A 22,910-nucleotide genomic window follows, 5' to 3' on the forward strand; every position below is an offset into this window, starting at 1 on the left:
TACACTTTTTTTGTTAAAAATGAAGACAAACACACACAGGAGCCCAGGCCTCCTCCGGGTCAGGGTCATCAGTGTCACGCTCTCCACGTCCACATCCTGTCCCACTGGGATGTCAGGGGCAGGCAGTGACACCCACGGAGTTGTCGTCTCCTGTGACAGCACTGCCGCCTTCTGGAACAGCCTCTGAGGGCCCGCCCGAGACTCTTGTTGGGGGCGGCACTCTCTCCAGAGCGGTGTTCGTGCTGGTTTGCCTCTTTCATCGCAGATCTGCTTGTGAGCAGATAATGCTCCATGAGCCATCCTCTCTAGTCATAAAAACCTTTCAGTGTCGAGTCCATGTTTTCAGGCTTTTTAAGGAACTTGCTGAGGTCTGCAAAGCTTCTGGTAACCCCTTCACTGAATGTTCTTGGGGGTTCTTCTTCTTTTTCTTCTCTTGCCTCCTTCAGCTGTGTGCTCCTGTTCCACCAACTGTTCCTTAGTCGTCTCCCCAGGAGCCACTCTCAGAGCTCCCCTGTGTCGCCCTCAACCATAGCCAGGTTCAGTCGTGTGCCACCTCAGCCACGGCCTTGGTGAGTTTCGCAGCCTCTTCCTCCTCCTGGAAAACCCTCTGACATCACAGGTGAACCTCTTGAGTGTCTTCTTCTAGACGCCATTTCTACGCTCCTTGGTGACATCTCCCCAAACCCTATCACAGTGCTTGATGCAGCGAAATGCTGTGAGCCTTCCGGAATTGCATCAGTGTCTTCCTCAGCTGCAGCAACAGCCTGGGCAAAGGTCCTCCTTGGGTAGTAGGCTTTACAAGTTGCCACAACTCCCTGACCCACTGGTTGATCAAAGAGGTGGTGTCTGGAGGGAGAAACACAGCTGTGATATTGGGATGAAGATCACCCATAAAAGGAGGGTGTCCGGGAGCATTACCAACAAGTAAAATCTTGAAAAGTATGTTATTGTCCACACAGCACTTCTCCATTTCGCTGGTGTAGCAGCAATTCGGGAGGGCTGCCTGGAAGCGGAGCTGTGCCGTCCGTGCCTCCTGACTGGCACTGGGTGCTGTCTGACATGCTTTAAGGCCCTGGGGTTCTCAGATCACAAAGGGTCTCAGTTTGCAGCCTGCAGCACTGCCCCCAGGCAAGACTGTCATCCTGTGTGTGAAAGGCCCGAAACCTGGCATTGACTTGGCCTCCTTCTGGATGAAAAGTCCTTTCAGGGTCCATTTCCAGAACAGGGAGGTGTCATCCTTACTGCGCATCTGCTCTGGCAAGTAATTTTCCTCCACAGTTAGCTTAACTAGAGTTTCCCAAAATTCTTCAGTTGCCTTCACATCTGCACTCACAGTCTGACCACTCACTTCCACATCATGGAATGAACGAGGATTCTTGAATCGTTTACACCACCCAGAGCTAGCAGTCAATTCAAGACTTAATCGGGTCCAGCCTTTCCTTCAACATCCCCAACCTCTGCCTTGGGTGTGATTGTCATGGTGCCGAGAGGGACATGCTTCTGTGCCTGGTCTTCAATCCAGGTCACCGGAAGTTTCTCCATGTCCGATATAGGACCTTCTCGAGTTTTCGTTAGTCTTGTTGCCTTCAATGAAGCAGATCCTTCAACAGCTTCTGTCACTTTGTTCTTGTTGTTGAAGATCATAGCTGGGACGTGCCTGACTGGCGAGCAATGAGCATGACTGATTTCCCACTTTCATGATCCTTAATCACTTTTAATGTCATTTCCAAGTCAATCACTCAGCGTGGCCTCTAACTGGCAACGTTGGCTGTGAATGTGTACACGTGGGGGCCGTGATGAACAAAGCAATACAAGGTTAGCTCAAGCCCAAGAGAAAAGGATGCAAGCAAGCATCACAGTGAGCATGACCTGTGAGAGGCTGCTGCTGGCGCTAAGCGGACACTGTCATACGCGGCTCGTTCTTGACTGAAACAGCGTCACTGGACAGATGGCTGTAGTTGCACTTTGTTGTTAAAAGAAAGCTTGCGGCATTCTCAAGAATAGGGTATCACATTTGGGACTTCAGGATTTTGCCCTTGGAAAGTGCTGCCATAGAAGTTAATCAGAAATTTTAATTCAAATTTGTGTAACTTTATATAAAAATTGCAAGAAAATTCTGTGATCTAGGGTAATGTCAGACGATTTCATTTGAATCAATGTCCCCACTGGAAATAATGAGAAATGCCACATAATTTAATTCTTAAAAGAAATCAAGATCTGACTAGATAGGCATTTCTAGGCTCAATTCAAATCAGTTATCAGACAGTCAGGTGACCACAAAATCTCCTCTGCCTTGGGCTCACATGGTCAGTCCCCAGGGTTTCAGCTTTCTCAATAGTCTACCTACACAAGGGAGCAAAAATAAAGCTCCACACGATCAAAAGGTGGCAGCCCTACAAGGGTTTCTCCTTCCCGTAAGGGGGCCAGAAGGGGCTACACCCTCAAACTAAGGGAGAACTGGACGTCACTGAGCCTGCATGTGGCGATGGAGTCAGGCTCACCTCTCTTTAACAACTAACTCAGTGACTGTGAATCTTGAACATGGACGAAGATGCTACGAGGTAAGTACAGGCCACCTCCAAGTATGCAGCAGAGGCAAGTGTGTACGTCTCAGAAAAACATACTTTCATCTTTGATCTCAAATGATTTCTATAATTAGCTTTTCAGGTACAATTACAAAAATAATAAAAAAATAAACCCAAACAAAACAGAAACAAACACCCCAGCACACAGTGAAACAATATATCATGAGTAAGAGCCAGAAGGAAAAAACAGAAGAGAAAAAGACAGACAAAGGTATCAGATATCACATGTGACACACTTTAACAACTAGATGCATAAGGAAAACTAGAAAAATATTTGTCTTGGAATAGGCAAATAGGAAAATGAAATAATCAATGTGATTAAAAAACAAACAGAATTCCTAAAACTAAAAACTGTCAATAACTGAACTAAGAATTGATTGGTTTAAGAGCTGATTAGACACTGTCAAATGTGAAATTAGTAACTTGGAAGAAAGGCCACTAGGAATGATATAGAATGAAGCATGTATGGTGGAAAATACAAAAGTAATAACAGGAGAAACAAAGCGCATGGTATCCAAAAAACAATGAATTGATGTCCCCAAAAGAGAGGAGGCAGAATGGGGCAAAGGCGGTCTTTGAAGAGATAATGACTGAGAATTTTCTAGAATGAATGAAAAAAATTTTGTGCAGTTTCAAGAAACCCAATGACTGCTAAGCTTTATAAAGAAAGGACCTTCTGTGTAGACACATTATAGGTAAGTACAACACTGAAGACCAAATCTGAGAGGATCTGGAGGGGGTGGGAGGACACAAAGGAGTGAGACTCAAAAGGTGACTACTATTAATAAATAGCAACAATGGAAGACAAAAGAAAGCAGAATAAATGTGACAACTTAGCAATCTATAAACAGGTGAAATTATGTTTCAAGAAGGAAAGCCAAGCAAAAATCTAAGAGAGTTCCCAACAAAAACCAGCACTAAGCAAAAACTAAAGGAAAAATTCAGAAAGAATGAAAATTATTCTATATGGAAGAAAAAAATGAAGAATGGAAACATGGATAAACCAAAATACATAGAAAATGTACAAACAATACTATCTTTGGGATTTAAGAGTAACTAGAATTAAAATAAATGACAAAAATGGCATGAGGTCAGAAAGGGTAAATGCAGTTAAACACTCTAAGGTAACATGTAATGGAAATGATAAACTTCAGACTTCGATAAATTAAAAATGTTTTTAATTTCTAGAATAACTATTACAAGAACAAACCACTTATAAAACTTCCAAACTACTAGAGAAAAAAGTGGAATTAAAAAAATAAATAAATAAAATTGTAAGAAAGGAGTAATAGAGAAAGTAAGTCATATTAAAAGCACAAAATAAAATGATAGATTTAAACTAAAAATATAACGGTACTACAATTGCGTAGGCACTAGTCAAAAATTATCAGAGTAGATAAAAATTGAACTTTATGCTATTTATAAGAGACATATCAATATAAATACACAGAGAAGTTGAAAGTACAAGGATGGAAAAAAGACATGCCAAGCAAATTAAAGCCAGCTGGCATTGCTATATTAAATAAAACAAAGTAGAATTCAACGCAAAAAGCTTTAGCAGAGATAGTCACTTTATGATGAGAAAACGTTTAATTTAGCAGAAATATACAACAATTTAAATTTGTATATAACCAACACCATAGCCACAAAAATATGTAATACCAAAAACAGACAGAATTCCAAGGAAAAGTAGATGAATTCACAATACTGATGGGAGATTTTAATACAGCTCTGAACAACTGTTAGAAAAGGCAGACAGAAAAATCCATAGGGACATAGAGAAACTGGAAAACGAGATTAACCATCTTGACCTAATGGATAAACATGGAAGACTGCAATCAACAGTTCAGAATCCAAGTTCAAGTACACACAGAATGCTTATTAAAAAATCAAGTAAATAGTGGGCCTATAACTAGTCTCGACAAATTTCAGAGATCTGAAATAACAAAAGGTATATTCTCTGACAACAACTCAATTAAGCTAAAATTAACATAGTTCAAATATGTTTGTACATTAAGAAATAACTGTAATAACGATGAGTTAAAGAAAAAAAATCACAGTGGAAATCAAAGTATTTCGTGCTTCACAAGAACAAAACTGCTACATATGAAAGCATCTGAAATGCAACCAAAGTCGTCCTCATATGGAAATTTAAAGCTTCAACTGCATGTACTTGAAAACGGAAACAGAGCTGAAGACTAGTGAAGTAAGCTTCTAGCTCAAGAAGTAAGAGCAATGTGCACGGAAGAAGGCGAGAAGAAAGGAAGCACGCATGGGATATTAACAAAACAGAAACACCTCACCTGGCATACAGAATCACAAAGCCAAGAGCAGGTTTTCCTAACAAATTACTGAAGCTGACAAAGCTATTGGAAGACTGATGAAGAAAAGACAAAATGAGTATCAAGAACGAAAAAGACCCTCTCATGTAAGAGATAATAGGAAAACATTATGAGCAAGCATTTGTGAATCAATTTGAACGTTTAGGTACAGTTGATATATTTCTTAAAAACCGTAACTTTGCAAAACTGACTCAAGAAATTAGGCGCTGCGTAAAGCAAGGTGACAGTGGTATGGCCACCACACAGTGGCCACTCCAGGCACTGGCTGCCCGGTCACAGGGACGTCGAGCTATAACCATATCTACGCTCTCTCACGACACTAGGCGACGTGCAGAGTGGAGACAGGGCTGTGTGGGGATGGCTGAAGGAGGCCCATGGAGTGGGTGACACCCAGCGGAGGGGGCGCGATGACATACGGTAGGTATGCCGGCTGAACGTGCCCAGGCTGGCGCTACCTGAAGGACGGTCATAGCCCAACAAGTACATCTGGCAGGACCGTTAAATAGGTTCCATTCTGTCTACTGCCAGTGTGCTTGGAGGGGGACACAGGAGGCCCCGAGCGCCCACCGCTGCCACTCAGTATGTGTCCGCATGACGCTGTGACGATGACAGCTCAAAGGCCGTCTGCACTCTCAGTTCCTTTGAAAGGGGTCCTCTCAGGAGCCGGTGTGTCCGGAGCCCTGTCCCCGCCATGCACTCTGCTCCGGGCACAGTGGGAAGCCAGCGGATGAGGTGAGGGGACAGAGCCAGAGACAACCAAGGCACTGTCAGGACCAGTCAGAGATGCTATGTGCCAGCCAGGGCCTGCGCAGACAGGGAAGCCTCTGGGAGGGGGACAAGCATTCACGTGGAGGACGGCGGGGGGCTGGGGAGGCAGGCTGGCCACAGCAGGCCGGGCTGGGGCCACGCAGCAGGCCTGGGGGGTCGGCATCAGCGGGGACTCGGGTTCCCACAGACACAGCTCCACATTTGCTCCGTGCGGTGTGTATGGCGCGCTGGCTGTGCCCGTGGGAGCCAGCAGACCGTGTGCACGAAGCCCCAAGGCTGCGTGTTCCCAGAGGTCGTGGAGAGAGGCTGGTGGGGTCTAGGGAGCTGCCCATCAGGACGGTGTCGTGTGCAGGGAGCCCCAAGAGCAGAAGAGAGCTCCTTTTCTAGGGGTAAGTCCATGAGAAAACAGCACGTTTAGACAAACTTTTAGAGAAAATGGGTCTGTGAATAAAGATATGCCTTTCTCTCCAAAATGGTTACATCTCTGCACTAGTCATTCTACACAGTTTTATTCCATTTTCCGTTACAAAGGGTGGTTATTCTAGATTCACCCTTTATGTGTGATTTATTAGGTTTTAATTACTCATTCACATGAAAACTTTCAATCATATATATTAGGGATATCTTTTTAAAAATATCTTTGGTGGTAATATTTTTAAATGGACTTATATACATTTGTTGTAAATATTAGTCTTTAAATTAAATATACATCTAATATTAACTATTTATATCCCAATCTCAAGTTAGATGGGTTATCATTTTGAAAAATTGCTCATGTTAGAAGACTGCCTTACTCAATATTTTATCTAACTTGACAGATATATTAGATGGTCTCTGAAATATAGATAACTTTAAAATGTCAATGACGGCACACAGATCCAAGGGCACTGGAAATAAAGAAGTCTATCAGTAATAGACAAAAACCATTTTGTTGGATGCAGATGTATGTTTTATGTTTGTATCTCCCAACTGTGAAAGACTACATTATCAATACATTTACAGAAGGAAAAGTATCGGATTTCCAGGTTATTCTATCAAAACTGATTTTGCCCCCCAAAATATTATTTTCTACAGAAGGTTCCCCAACATTCACGAGAGTTCTTGGCTCTTTCCTTTTGAGCTCTGTGTGGATAATTTCTTTCACATTGAGAAAAAATTTCAATAAAATTGTATTCAGTGAAACCAGACATTAGTTTTACCTTAATTCTTAAACCTACCTTATGGGAATGATGTAGGAAAAGAGGAGGAGGAACCGGAAAAGATTGCGGTACCATGGGCCTACAAATCCTTGTAAGGTTACCATAACAACCGAGAGAGCGACTAAGGCCAGAAACAGCGCTTTGGTCAGCTGATTGAGTTCAAGGTCCAACAAACCCACCTGAAAGGAAAACAAAACGGAGACAGACTATTACACATCTGAATACGTGACAGTGATGACATCCTTACATTTTCTCTCATATGAGCCTTTATCAGAATGAAATTCAGAGAAGTATTAACATCACTTTCCTCCTGAAAGGCCTGTCAGAGAGGCAGGCAGCATTTCCCAGGCATTTCCAGATGGGCTCTACTGAGGGCACGAGTGAGTGTCCAGCCACCACAACTCAGACATGTGCTCGGTGCTGCTGCTGTGCCAGCCCGTGGGGACACACAGGACAGGAGGTGACAGGCATGAGCAGGCCTGGGGGCTGCGTTAATTCTCTGAAGAGCAGACACGCCTTTTCCTCTGCAGGAGTGGTGCCGGGAGTCTCTGTGATGAGACCCCCGCGGGAGCGCCGTATTCAGACGGAGGCCCCAGGAACAGGGTCGTGTGTCTGTTGCCGGCCGCCAGGGGCCTCTCGAAAAGCATTTCTCTTAATTAAGTAGAAATTCAACAGATAGAGCAGTGAGCTGTTATGCAAGCTGTGTGCATGTCCTACACGCTAGGTCCTCCCCTAAGGCTCCGCACTCAATCCGTTCTATGACCGGGTACTGGCCGAGCACAAGGCACAACGCGAGCAGAAGGTCCGTCACTACGAACCAGCTGGCTTCTGTCATGCTCTGGGCAGGACCTCGGACAAAGCGTGGCAGCCCAGCGGGCTGTGCCATCATAGCAGAGAGAGCAGCACTTTCGAAGCGCAGAACTCCACTGCGAGCTCGGCAACCCGGACAGAGCGTTGGAGCGTTGGTCCTTGGTCCGCGGCGGCGTGGGAAGACCACGCACCGCACAGGGCACAGCGCGTGGGGCGGAGAGGGCAGCGGGCCCTGGGCTTTGCAGAAAGGCCTGAGAAGCAAACAAGGGGACACGTGGGGCCGCATAGCAGTTATGACTCCTAAGGACCTGGACGCAAATTTATTCAAATGCTGGCTCTGCCACCGGGCTGGACCAGCTTGGGCAGGCTGGGCCACAGTGTTCTCATCTGCGGAACAGGGCTGCCACGGTGCCTTCCCAGCAGGACTCGGGGTTACCGGACACGGCAGAGCCAGCCCACATGCGTGTAGTTATTATCCTTGTTCTTGTCACCGTCTAAGACTTGGATCGAATCTCTGCTTACTAACGGTGTGACCCGGGGACACCCTTACACTGTGTAAGCCTCAGTTTTCTCCTCTGCAAACTCGCGCTACCCCTGTACGACCAGAGAAGCCTGCAGAAGCCATGCAGCGTGGGCTCCCACTGGTCCTGGCACTCCGAGTGGCCACGTGTAGGCCAGAGCCCAGCGTGTACGGACAGGGCAGCGCATTCACGACTCGTGGGGCACTAACAGGAGACTGGATTCCTATCAGGACAGTCATCCACCTGCCATCTGAGTTTCTCCCAAACCTGGTACACACTTTGAGAGTAATTAAAAAAGAAAGAACAGCATTGCCAAAATTTTATAAAATAAATGAGATACTATAATTCTCAAATTACTGAGCTACTTGTTAACTTGTTTTATTTTGTAGTGCCTTTTGAAAATCCATAACTTTGGCTAATAAAAAGCTAGCGTTTCCCACATCTCATGTATGTAGTTTGTATCTATTTTTGATTAATATTTGCCACAAAGTCTCGTGAGAACATTAAATCTGTAGTTAGAGAGAAAACACAAAACTGTCAGAAAATCCATTAAGTGTAGCTGTGAAGTGTAATAAACGCTGTAAAAGCACTATAAAATAAGTTTTCTTCTGTAACCCAGCTTACAGAGCGTCACTTCCGACATCTACATCAGCCCTGCCCTTGGTTAACACTTTAAGGCCTTTACAGACTGCGTAGAAATGACGGAAACACGAGTGGGGCCCAGATGTGACTGACGTTTAGAGTGTAGGCTCTACTTCCACAGCAAACCAAGACACAGCAGGGTCTGCACAGTGGGCGGGGAGCCCTTGGGGGCCCCACCGCCCTGCAGGCCCCACCCCCTCACGGTGCAGGCCAGACCCAGGGCGAAAGCCCAAGGCCCGCGAAACGCTGTGTCGTCTGGTCACTTTTTATACAGGCCCCTAACTGAGGAGACTGAACAAACGTGGCTGCGCATCAGCCTGATCGGGAGCACCCCCCGTCTCCATGCGACAGTAGGTGAGGCCAGCTCTCCGCATCTTCAGTCCTGCAGAAAAGCCCGTGCGAGGATCGGCGGCTCCGCATCTCCCGGAGCTGCTGCAGAACCGCGGAGCCTGCCCGTCCCGAGAGGACCTGTGGCCGGAGGGACCCGCAGGAACTGCGTCTGAAGCTGCCCCGTGGGCCGTGCACCGCGAACCCGGCAGCTGCGTGAGGCCCCAGCCAGAGCGATCAACTCCACTTAAAAGGCAGCAGCACGAGGCCGACAAATACCTTGCAATTTCCGCTCCTTCAACTACTACATAGTTTATGCTTGAACTATTGAGAAAAATAGGGTTTGGGATTAAAATGAAGAAAAATTAAGCCAGGGAAGCAGAGCAGGCTCCAAAGCCCGCTCCCCTGGCCGTGACAAAGGCGGCCTGAGTCTGCGGCTGGCTGAGGGTCAGATGAAGTCATTATTCATTCAGTCAGGGAAAAAAGACTCAATTACCTCAACCGAAAGATGCTATCAATGAATGCAGGGGTGCATATTTTACTCTATTCATCCAAATCCCATTAAAAAGTGAAAGGAATGATTTAATCTGGCCTTCCAGAGTTGGTCTTTTTTTGTGATAAAATAAAGAATCGCTGTCTTGCAAAATGCATAACTGCACTTTCCCCTGCACCGCTGCCGTGAAAGGCTGTGAAAGCGGGGACACAAATAGTCAGGACAGGCACAAAGTTTCCTTTGAAAAATGCCCCACACGGGATGGACAGCAAGACCGCAGGCCAATGCGCACGCTGTGCAGACACTCAAAGCACTGCTGCCTTTCTCACTGACGAAGACGCCTGCCCGAGAAGTGCCAGCTCTGGAGCTCGCTGGGGGTGTCTCTCCCACCCCCGACGGGAGGAACGCAGGAAGTCCGCAGAGGGAAACAACCTCTGCATTCTTTCAGGTGGCCTTTTCGGAAATATGACTATTCTTCCCGAGATATAACTGCAACCAAGTTATAAGCATGTGTTATTTATTTGTTTATTTATTTAATTTATTTTGCCAATTCTAAGAAAACTCAGTGAGAAAAGATCTCTTTCAACTTTTATTTTTGTAAAAGCCCAATTTCAATTAATAGCTAATTTTTTATACTCATTTCTCTAAAACACCTTTAAAAGTTTCTTCCAATTGCCTAAAATGCAATCTCAACTCTTAAAACTAAGGAAAACTAGTTACCTTATAAAGTTACAGATTTTATAAAGAAGGTGGTCACTTGAGTTTTGATGTGAATCTCTTCTTTGAAACATTTCTGAACAGACCAGATACCTTTTGCTATGATGGCAAAACCTTGTCACCCATAAAACATGCTAACAACCACGTGAAGTAATTATGACTGTATAAGAAAAGGTAAGTCAATACACGAGGAAGTAATTTCCAACATTCTTTGTAATTTCCTGTATTAGTAAAGCAAATTTTCTTCTACTTGTCATAATGTTTGTTTTATTTGAAACAAGAGGGATAACAAAATTAAATACGCTCCTGGGAAGTTTAATCTCCCGGGCAATTTGTGCATGTCTACGACACCACAACACTTCTGCAGAGGGCTGTCCCTGGGGAGTGAGCACAGTAATTGCCTGCGTAATCTAAAATGCTCTAATGGCAAGATCACAAATCCACTTAGCTCCCCTCTCATTTATGTACCAAGTTTTAAACAGCTAATGGTTCTCAGTAAAATAATGGTTTGTACCAGCAACAAAGGGTAAATATGGTATCCTCTCACTTAATCGAGAAAAGATCAGCCAGGTTTTCGTGTAATGAGAGCGTGGACGGATGAGAACGCACCTTATCTCCAGGGCGCAGCGCCCTTCCAATCCATCTCAGAGTCACCCCTCCCATCCTGCCGCCAGGCCACGAAGAAACCAAAGTGCACAGCTAACTGGAACCAAAGTCTCCTGTTATAAAAACTTTGTAACTGACAGAAGAGAAGGCACGCGCAGCCCTCACTGCTGACTGTGCGGCACCAAGCCCGTGTGAACACCAAAATACCTCCACGGTGGCCTTGACACTCACTCACTCACTCACGTGCTCCACGGAGCTGTGCTACAAAAGCAAAATGATAAGATATCAAACGTCAAAAAGCCCACTTAAAGTCTTGCAGAGAGCTAAATGTTACTTTAATTTGCCTTATTGTTCCGATGCAAATACAATTTCGAGAACAGGGGCGTCCCCCCACTTAGTGAATTCCCTCAAGACGACCGTCCATGGTCTGAGGAGAGCAGTGCACGTGAGACACGGTGCAGGAGGACCACCCCGATTGGAGCTGCTTGTCTTTCAGCAGCTGGTCTTCTCGGACCGGCCCATCAGGTCCTCTTCACTCAGAATTTGGATTGCGGCGACAAAATTGACACAGCTCTACTTTAACCTAACTGAAGTGCCTAGAAAAAGCACGCTCCTTTCAAATATCTCTGAAGCAAAGCAGCCCTATATTTTCCATTTGTAGTAGGATCTTAAGAAACAACAACAAAATAAGTAATTTCCAGACTTTCCTTTGTACTTCTGTATTTTAAATAATTGAAACTCAGACACTGAATTGAACTCCTAAATCGTGCAGCAATCACTTTGTCCATTATGTTAAGTTACAAGTATTAGTTTTTAGAAAGTGATGCTATGTAGCCTTCTTTATTCTTCTCCAATGTATTTATGCCGCTTGGATATGAACTACTAAGTGTCAAGTGTTTGTCGCCCCTGCAGGCCGGCCCCACACAGTAGATGTGTGTGAGCTATTATCGTTTATCGCCTCGGTGAGCTGCGAAATAAGAAGCATTTCTTTTAGCCATTCTAGTCTACTGCCTCAATAATCTGAGCTTTAAAAACTCCCTAAGTATCACCAGGACAATTCTTAACATTACAATATATCACCTTAGTTTTTAAAAATCAAAATCTATATTCACACAATAAACATTTTAAAGACTACTCTGAAAGAATATTTCATACCCTACATTTTTACCTACGAATAAATTTTGCCAGACTATTCTATAGTTGGCATTTAAGGATTTTTCCTTGCTTACTATGGAGTTATTACATGAGATGGTGTTCCTTGAACATTTAACATTTAGAGAGAAAATGGAGTTGTTATGTTTTTACATAAACAAAATGTATTACTGCAAGGTCAGCTCCTCAACAGGAAGTAAAACCGCTTTCCATATCAAATGGGCGAGACTTAAAGAGGAGATGAACTCGGAGTCCAAGCCGGGCCCAGCTGACAAGCTTGCTGCTGATGGGAGTCCGTGTCCAGGGCAAGGCCCACTGTCAGACCACTCTGTCAGCCGGTCTGCAGTAAGCTCGCTGTTAAGGGTGGAATCACTCCTCAGTGCCGCAGACATGCTGCTGGCTCAGGTTGAAGGGGCTCCGGGAATGCAGGAGAAAGCTGTCTTCTCAAACCTTGATCTTCCAGGCCATCTGAGCAAGTTCAATACTGGCTCTAGCATTTCCTGTGACACATATCCACGCAAGAGAATACTTCCATAATTGTCAAAATGCCATAAACAGCACACTTCTACGAACAGATGTATACACACACCCATGTATCTCAGCCTTGTTTCTGCAAAGCGCAGGCTTACTCTGCACGTTCACACAGGACAGGCTGCTCACGCCAGCTGCTGCCTGACAGCCCGCTCTGACATTAGAGTCGTTCCAAAAGTACAACAGATCAAAAGTCATCAAATTGAAGCAATACAGTGACTGAAAAATAACTGGTAAGTTCATTTTTTTATTAATGTAAATCATTTCAAACCTTTTCAACTCGTGATACCTCACAGCCATGTTTCAAACAAACATGAGCATGCACAAATACGCAGAACAGTCTGCCAGCTACTTGGGAACTGCCTTGGCGCTGTACACAAACAAATCACATCAGAATCCAGCCCGGAGTGTCAAGAGCCCCCCAGCTTCTGCGCCTGAGTTCACTTTACAACAGCCACACAGTTTACTTGGAAATCAAGGACATAAGGGAGATCAAGCCGCACAGATCGTTACCACACCATACAATTCGGAACCCTGCCTCGTTTCCTGTTGATACTTTCTTGCTGCTTTTGTAGTAACACTCAGAGGGGCGAGAAAGCCAAGGCCGAGGCGCGGCAAGTTGCAGCACAGCCAGCAGAGGGCGCTCATGTCCGACGCGTCCTTTTTCTGAATTCTGAAAACCTGCTTTTCGTGAGAGATTTGGACCCCTAATCCCAACAGTTCAGAACGTTTGATACATATATTGTTTTAAACAAGAAGAGTAACGCTAAATATCGATTTTGTCATGCAGAATTCAAAACCATTTTTAATGCTGGATTACATACAGGTGGAATCTCCTGAATAAAAAAATCTACTGTCATACGGGGGGTCACACTTTAAGGTTCAGATCCCAATATACTGCAGCGCAGTTCGGAGCCTTTCTGAAGACTCAGGTCTACAAACTAAGTCGATAAAGGTCTAACAGCTTACCGTAACAGCTTCAAGAGCCTGCGTGTATATTTACCTTGTCTTAGCAGTGTAGGAAGCTGTCAGTTTTAAATGGTTTTGCCAAGACCACCCACCAATTTAAAATAATTACCTCACTAGCCTAAGCTACCCACTGACACCAGAAACCTCAATGTTCAACATCACTCATGTAAGTGAAATCTGAGGTTAGGCGTTTAGCTTTCAATTTAATCCAATTAAATAAGCAGTTTATTTTGGTAATTTTCTATTTATTTTAACAGACATTTTTATACGTAGCATTAATCTACTCTTGAATTCTCACTACGTGAGTGAGTGCAGGGACAGTCTCCTCCCTGTGGTCTGGGAATACCACAGGACGTGAGCAAACTGTGACAGGGCCACTCGCGTAAGGGCCATCTCAGTCACAAGGCACTGGGCCTGCTCTGTGCTCTTCAGAGACTTTAAAAGATGCCACACTCCTGGGAATTCTTTTATCCCTAGGAACACAAAAAATAGATTTTTGTAACAATATCTCTCAGTGGTACCGATATGTTTTTATTAGTTTCAGGTGTACAAAGCAACAGTGATTAGACATTTATACACCTCACAAAGTGATCACCCCAATAAGTCTATTACCCACTTGACACCATACATAGTTATTAAAATATTACTGGCTATGTTCCCTGTGCTGTACTTTATATTCCCTTGACCATTTTTTAAAAAATTATCATGGACATTCAGTATTATTCTATATGGTACTGATATTTTTAAAGAAAGACTTTTATTAGGAGTCTTATAATTTTGACAGACAGTAAGAAAGGGAAGACCATGGCTTCCTGTAAATTGCTGAAACATGGCACATGCGTCACCTTTCATTTTCTAGTCTAGTTTCGGTATCCATGCCAAAGGATGTATGATTGAGCACATTTTCCTTCTGGGAGGATGTGCATGTGTGTCTTCATTGTCTCCTGGATGTCTCCTGAGTGTCTTTATTGTCTCCTTATTTTAAATATCTTGTGTGAGTGCGCATTTTAGAAACACCCTTAAAACACGTATACTCTTAAAATAGTCACTTAAATATGATTTATAAAGTATATGATTGGAAAATAATCTTGTTTGTAAGTACACTGATGCAGTAGCACTGAGTGTGTGCCGGGCCCTCATGCAGTGGCCCCCGAGGATTCCCGGGCACAGTGACCGTTTTCCCCAGGGAGCCTCTGACCTCTTTCCCAAAGGCTGAGAAAGTCCTTCCTACCTTTCCGAATCCAGAACGGAGGTACTGAAGGAATCGCTGCTCTGAGGCTTGGAACTGCACAGATGGTAGCAGAGCGTGGGGTACAGGAAAGGAAACAGACCGGAGAGCTCCTTTTCCCACTAGGGCGGGCGAGGACTCAGCCACCCTGGGCCAGCGGGTGCAGAGGTGGGCGGGGAAGGCGGGGGACAGGCTGAGCCCCCAGGAGCGAGAGCAGCCTTCTCCCTGGACCCTGTGTGGGATGCGGCCCTGAGAACTGCTGTTCTTAAAAAGACCCTGTACGGCAACTTGGTGTGTGTGGGGAATAGCACCGTTCCACCTGCTCAGTTAATTCCCTTATAAAATTCCGGAAAAGGGAATGCTTAAATTATTATTAATAAACGAGGTCACTAACTTACAAAGTAACACAGGAAGCTAACACAGGACTTCTAGTGTTCCAGTGACCCTTAGCTGCCATCTGGTGCACACTCGCAGTGCTTCTGTCATCTGCTGCTAACTGCTGTCACCTGCATGCTGCAGTCCCTCCTAACGGGTGATGCGAGCAGGATGTATTAGCTTCCAGCCCTGGACTCTCTTCATAAGAGGTTGTGATACAGATGAATTTCTAGAGTAAGGCCAGAAATTTGTTCAGTGACTAACTTCAAAATCTCTAAATGCTAACTCGGCATGGCAACAAGTATAACATATTTAATGGTTTGTGCAAGGGGGTTCACTAAACATTCTACTAGAATTCATACTGTAGCAGGAAGCCTGCGAAGTGAATCAAAGGTGTCCAATAATGGGTCACTTTCTCCTTCAACATTTCTTGGTTTATTGAGTAAACATATGGGAATTTATGGACCATTTAAGGTCTTCACCCCAATCTCCAGATATCTGGCACCTATCACGAAATAAAACCGCTCAATAGTGTTTTTAAATCAAGAGTCATTAGCTGACTTGACAAGATCTACGACTAAGATATTTACTGGATTCAAAATTATGATCACATGTCACTGCATTCATGAACTTCCCTTGCAATGAAATGCTCATCACCTATTTCTGATTTAAGACACACGCAGATGTGTCAAATGCTGACCAGGGTTTGAAACATCTGCCCCGCCCACATATCATCAAAAGTTGCTACTAACCCAAAGGTAATAGTAGAAAACATTTTCATTTTTAAGGTATCATAACAGAATGGTGGAAAAAGAAAGAATGAAGGAAAGTTATCACACTATTCTAACATCTAAGTTTGAATCAATGTTAGTTTTCAAAATCCATGCTTCTCATGATTTGCATTCTTTTGTTTTGTAACAAAAATTGAATTTAGCAGATTTGCTGAAAAATTTAAACGATAACCGTAATAGGGTTAAATAAACTTTTCATTTTGCTTTTTATTAAAATTAAGAGGCTTATTACTAGTATCTTGGCAAAATGTAGCACTGTCTTAAAGCATCTAGAATCTGTGTTACTCTGTATCTTCAAAGACATTTTAGGACCCCTTTCATACTTAATGGCTTGTGAGCAACCCCAAGACTTGGGAAGTGTGTGAAAAGTTGCTCAGATTGACAGATAAAGGAAAAAGGTCTGTATTAATTTCCAAATAAAGAAATGCACGGCGTGCTATCTCACGATGATTATACTCTAAAGTACCAATTAGAACGCATCAGAAACTAGAGCGAGTTGACACTCTACAATAAAGCAAATAATTTCCAGTTGGAGGGGCAGAAAATGTTAATATGCAATGTTCAAGACTACAAGAATCTTTGTAAAAGGAAGTAGCTAATAAGATTTAATGATGCGTGTCAGGAAGCCGCAGTATGTAGGGAAACACAGCTGGCTTCATTTTGTAAACTATTTGATATACACGTCTTTCTAGTTCGCCGTTATCAGCTGTGCCAGTGCCACTGGGGACAGTTCAGCCTTCAAATCAGGGCACTTCCTGTCCTCTAAATTACCAGTACAATACATTAACATAACATGGTGCCGTAGGCTGGTGCCCTGATGAAAGCCCGTCCGCTACCAGAGACCTGAAGACACTTTACTGTCTGTAAAGTGTGTGGAAACAACGTCGCCAGGCAAGTCGGCCACTAAGTGCTGGAACCACTGAGACGAATCAGAAAACAGGCAAAACACTTGGACTTAGTGAATCAATAACCTTCACAAAACAGTCACCATCTTTATACCTTGTGTATTAAAATTCCAATTAATTCCAAAATGCTTCTCCTGAGAACCCCCAGTCTACTGCTATTTCCTTGCCAGGGGACACAGGCATGTGCACTGAGGACCCCGCTCCAGCAGGCAGAATACATCCTGCTCGCATCACCCCAGTTAGGAGGGACTGCAGCATGCAGGTGACAGCAGTTAGCAGCAGATGACAGAAGCACTGCGAGTGTGCACCAGATGGCAGCTAAGGGTCACTGGAACACTAGAAGTCCTGTGTTAGGCAACCATCGCCCTCAGAAGCTCTTCGACACAAATTAATTATTCGGCCACCAGAAGACAAGTGCTGGGTCACAACACTAATATCAAAATGCTGTTCAAGCACTTGGAGCACCTTATTTTAAATGTAATTACACATTAGCTGTGAAAAACAAGTACGCCCGTAATGACAAAAAGGTTGCCTGAACTAAGGGAGCTAAAACCCCAGCGCCCGGAGAATCGTCTTCCAGCACAAACACCAAACACACACAGGGCCAGCCTCTGGGTGCACGCTACTTGTTGGCCAACGCTGGAAAGAGCCACGGGCTGGGATCGGCAGTGATGTCCCCTGAATCTCGGCTCAGAAACCAGGACACACGTCAAGACAGAAGAGCACATAGGACGGGCTGTCAGCTGTGGACTGTCAGCTATAGGCTGTCTTAAGAAACGGCTCGGACGTGCTCGTCAAGCCTCACACTCAAAACCACACACGACACTGCAGCCGGGCCAGAAGCAAGGAGACAGCAGGCAGGGAGGTGACACTGCACGGTGCCCCGACGTCATGGCCAGTTCAGTACTGGGGTTCACTGTGTTCTCAGTGGAGAAGCGCAGGCACAAATACTTCGGCCACACAAAAAGAAATGCATAATTAAGTGACGTTAACAAGATCAATCCCACACTAATTAACTACCACAAAATGGCTGCACTCTTGGCTTTAATTGTTTATAACTGATTAATTTCTGACCCCATATGACCTCAGCAACTGCCAACCCAATAGCCTTTACACTTTACAAAGCTTCTGCGTGATTTCCATTACTGGGTTTTCAGCATGCTGTCACAGGCCGTTAGTATTTCTAGCAGCCCCATCCCCACCCCAGCCACTGCGGGGGCTCACGGCCCGCGTGTGGGTGCACACTGGCAATCATAAATCATATTACAGATGTTCTCACAACTATAGCTGCTGCATTTTCCATTCATTACACAAACTTTCATTAGGTTCATGAAACAGACTAGTCAAATCTGATCAAATGCCGCTCAGAATATTTTATTTTTATTTAATTGTGGTGAACTAACTGGCACTAACACTGTACTGTGGGGGAAAGAACAGACTAAACAAAAGGACTCCACACTGTGACCAAGACGACCAGAAGAAACGTCACCAGAGGGGAGACTGGTCGGCCAGGGGCTCAGAGGACACCGGCTGGCCTTCCCACCAGGGGCCGCTCCCGGGGCTACTATCACAGGAGTGGCTCCACCGCAACAGCGACCACTTAGCAGCGGCTGGGGCTCTGGGCAGGAAGGGGGTCTCCAAGAGCCGGGCTTCCAGGGAAGGGGGCACCACCTCCTCTCACCTACGGGGAGATGACCGCCCCAGAGGCCTCTGTCCAGGATCCCAGACGGTCCAGGCACAACCCACGTCCCTTGTATTGCAACAGGTCTGAGAGCGACGCGGTATGACCGATGATTAACGGCCCTTACAAGTGACTGCTCTCAAGAAGATGGTGAGGCTAGAAGCACATTCCTCCTAAAGGATGATCCTGTGACTTACATGAAAAACAACTTAAATGGTAACTGAAGTGAAATGCTTGAAGTAAGCTTTGGTCACCAGATTTCTCTTAAACAATGACACACTGCAGGCAAGCTAATTTTTCTTCAATGTCCTTTTAGAATAAGTCTGACCCAGTGGCAGGTAACGGCGCCATAATGACTAGAACTTTCTGAAAGGGACTGACTGTCACTCAGCTGTCCCAGTATCTGAGATGCACTGTGGACACTCCACGTCACACCACAGCCCGCGTGCTAGGATGTGGTGTTCTGAGAACGGGCTGTGTGCACGTGGCCGCACCCAGCAAGTAACTAACAGGTTTGTTCTCCAGCTCACCCTCTGTTTCAGTTTAGGATGCAGAACGTGTAATTCACTGTGGGACAGTGGAGATGACAGAGGGTGGGAGCACAGGCACTGGTCCAGGGCAGTCTCTGCTTCCTCGTGGAGAGGATGCTCGCTCGGTACCGGCCCATCCACCCTGAGGAACAGGGAGCTCGGCTCACGTTACTTCCAGCTTGGCTGTCTGTCTGCCGCTCTCAGGAGGCGAGGCCAGTCTTTGCATGTCTGTGTCTCTGCCTGAAACATCCCCTTCCCTTCCCTCTGGGCCAGTATTGACGACTCAGGATGGACTCACAAGCCACCAATTCCAGACATCCAGAGAGCTTGCTGAGTAAGGTAAATAGTGAAACTTCTAGAAGGTAAGAGTACCTTCATGGCCTAGGGTAGAGAAATATCTCTTAGGCCAGAAAAAGAAAATACTGATAAACTGGACTGCATTAGAACCCAGAACTGCTCTTTGCAGGGACACCATGAAGAGAGAAAGGCAGCAACAGAGCGTGGGAGGTTAAGTGACGTAACCACAACGTGCTTGTACCAGGATGCGGAAAGAAGCCCACAAAACAACAAGAACTCACAATCCAGCGGAAAAGGGGCAAAAGATACATGCAGGCTCTTCTCGAACAGCCAATGGACTCTGAAGGAGATGCCATCTAACTGGCTGCCAGGCATGTGAAAACAGGAGACACCACTACTGACCACGTGGACCTTAGGCTTTTTAAACAAGACAACACAAGTGTGGGCAAAGTCCCAGATGAACCTGAATTCTCTTATACCACTGGGAAGAGTGAAAACCGGTGCAATCATTTTGGAAGACTGGATTACATGAAATGGAAATAAACGGATCACATGACCCAGCAACTCCAAACGTGGGTGCACACCTGACAGAAGCTGTCTGCACGCACATGCCCATGCACACAGACATTTAGAGCAGACTCGTGTCAGCGGAAAGCTGGCCACAACCCAGAGACCAGTCAATTGTTTATTCACACAATGTGTACAGATGTGTGATACACTATAATGTGAACAAATCTCACAGGCATGTTAGTACAAAAGAAGACAAATACAAAAGGACACGTGTCACGTCACAACACACAGGCAATCGGCCGAGCTGCTCAGAAGTCAGTGCCCCCTTCAGGGAGGGGGTGCTACAGGAGCTGTTGGGGGCGGAGGCTCTATCCTCACCTCGCCACTGACCCTGAGTGTGTGCTCACTTTGTCACGATTCACTCAGGTGTGACTTTTGTAAGTTTATGCAGTTTGTGTGTGTTTGTAAAGTCAACAAACAAAATTTAAAACCAAAAAAGTAAAACAGAAATTAAGTATTATTCTTGTTCTTAAGCAAAGTTCAAGTATAAACCAAAGCTTATACTTGACAGAGCGTGCGTAAGATGATGTGTGGAGGAGACATTTTAGGGAAAACTGAACAGGTGAACGACTTCAGAAGCAAGAGGCTGATGGGATGACATCCACGATCATCCACGAGTGTAAATGTCTATGGAAGTTAGACTCAGGCATTCCTACACATCTGGAAAGCTTTAGTGTTGTGGATACCATTTTTATAGAACAAAGGCTGAGATGCGTATTTTCCTAAAAGAAGTTCCTAAATATTCAGTTTACTGGCATCTAATCTGGTCACATCCTAGTTATTAACTGATTAACATTAGAAATTAGTATTTCCGATAGATATTAAATAGCATTCAGGTGTTTGCCACCCTGTCAACCACTGCTGCGTCCAAGGGCCAGGATGGTGTGAGGGGAAAGTGATGACACCTGACAACGGGGAAGCCACCTGTTGACCTCTGGCCCATGCTGCGCATACGTCACTGTGGGTGCTGAAGGTGGGTGCCTTGTTGGGCTGTGACAGGTCACCTTCCCGGTCGGTTGCTGCTGACCGCTGTGCGGCCCACTGCAGTCTGCACCCCCCTGGACTCTGGGGCACGTGGGAGGCGGCCTAGGACCCTCAAGCCTGTAGCACTGGGTTGGGCTCCCTCTGAAGTGCCCGGCCCATGTCCAGGGGCTCCAGCCTTGAGGGCCCCAGGCTCCTGCATGTCCACGTCTCACTCCTAGAGTCCTGCTGAAAGGCAAGCACCTCGCACACACCCCACTGTCTTTCTTGCTTCTCCGACTCCTGTCCCTTCTTTTCCAGAGAAGGCTAAGACGGGCTGTCCGCGATGGGTCGTCGGACTGCATTGTCTCCTCCTTTGGTGCTGTTCACACTTGCAACTGTCCGCCTGCCGGAAGCTGTGGCCCCTTGAATCTCAGCAGCACGCGGCTCTTTCCAGGCACAAGCCTCAGTGTCCAGGGATGTCGGACTCGTTTCTGTTTCAAAGACTACTGAGAAATCCAAAAGCTGAGCTCGACTACACATTATTCTTTATTCTAACCCTGTAAAATCCTGAGTCTCCTGAGCCAGGCTACATTTCTGAGCGTCGGGATGTGGCAGGATGTGGCAGGCCACGTGAGGCATAAAACGCAGTGCCAGATCGCCTCACCCACCGGTGGCAGACGGCAGCAGGGCCTCTGAGTGGCTGTCATTGGACCTAATGGGCATCCTGCCTCATCTCCACGGCCATCACTGCAGCTGGAGCGTGCTTTTCCTGCTCCTCGTTTCCTTCCCTCAGCCCTAGTGCATGGCTCCAGTGCTCTCAGGCAGCAGGAGGCCCGTCTGTGACTGAGGCCTGGCTGCACAAGCGCCAGGCCCAGCGTGTGGTCCAGGCACCACCCCGAGGTCCCTCCCACTGGACTGGGAAACGCCTCTTCCTCCCCTCAAGCCTGACTCCCTCCACGCTCGCTGCCCTCCCCAACATCCCAGGTGCGTTAGGGTCCATTTTCAGTATCCCCCAACACCCCACGAATACTTAGGTTACAGGGGGAGAGCCTTTTGCAATGGTCTGGGAAGCTGCCTGCCATGTCAGCACAGGTGCTGACGAGCTCCTGGAAGGAAAGGCGTTTACTGTGCCCATCAGGCACTGTAACGCTGCGGCCGTGCTCGCTTTCAGGTGGTCAAGAGTGTGACCTAGAGCTCGGAGAATCTACACTCAGTTTATTGGTATGGAACATAACGCACGGGGTAAACTGACATCAAAAGGTTACAAACAGCAAGAACCACCTTTCCATGAATTAGCAACAGCAGCAATAACTCGCCCTGCACACAACCACGACAACTGACCAAGAAACGGGGTCAGAAAATAAAGGGAAGTGGCGGGGCCAGCAAGAAGTGGCTCCCACCTGCTAGGGTGACAAAAGAGTGGCCAGGAGAACCTCCCACTGTATTCTGAAAAACTACTGTAGTGTTGACAAAATGACAAAGTGCACATTTTTATCCTCCTTGAACTATTTCTGCTCATTTTAAGGGGGACAGTAATTAAACTACCCTACTTACTCTTAAAACTTACACATAGAATGTCTTTCCTGAGCAGTATAACCTTACTGTACAAAACAGATCAGAACTCCAGCAGCCTTCGTTTCTTTAACGTCCGAAGTCAGCATGAATACAAAGAGAACATGTAGTTACAACCCAACGTGTTACACATCCTTAAAATGATTCAAAATGTGTATTAAATGAAATTGTACAAATGACATGGATACTTTCAAACGTCCAAGAACCACTTACTTATCTCTTTTAGTTTTAGTTAATCAGCAACCATAAATTATCTTTAAAATTGTTATGAGCCTTTACCCAGAAGGTCAAGGTTTAAGAGCATATCTCAAATAAGGACTGATTAATGAATGTGAG

The 22,910-nt window shown here is 45.6% G+C and overlaps 1 protein-coding gene across 4 annotated transcripts in view; it reads right to left on the reverse strand.

The window, feature by feature from the left end:
- The window catches only part of ATP9B (ATPase phospholipid transporting 9B (putative)), a 171,886-nt gene that overhangs the window by 57,513 nt on the left and 91,463 nt on the right, over window positions 1-22,910 (reverse strand). For all 4 annotated transcript variants that reach the window (XM_081078540.1, XM_081078539.1, XM_081078541.1 and 1 more), the window contains one exon: window positions 6,913-7,073. In XM_081078540.1, coding sequence (XP_080934666.1) covers window positions 6,913-7,073 — 161 coding nt within the window. The remainder of the gene's footprint in view (window positions 1-6,912; window positions 7,074-22,910) is intronic.

This window comes from Rhinolophus hipposideros, assembly GCF_964194185.1.
Source record: "Rhinolophus hipposideros genome assembly, chromosome: 17".
NCBI classification, from domain to species: domain Eukaryota; kingdom Metazoa; phylum Chordata; class Mammalia; order Chiroptera; family Rhinolophidae; genus Rhinolophus; species Rhinolophus hipposideros.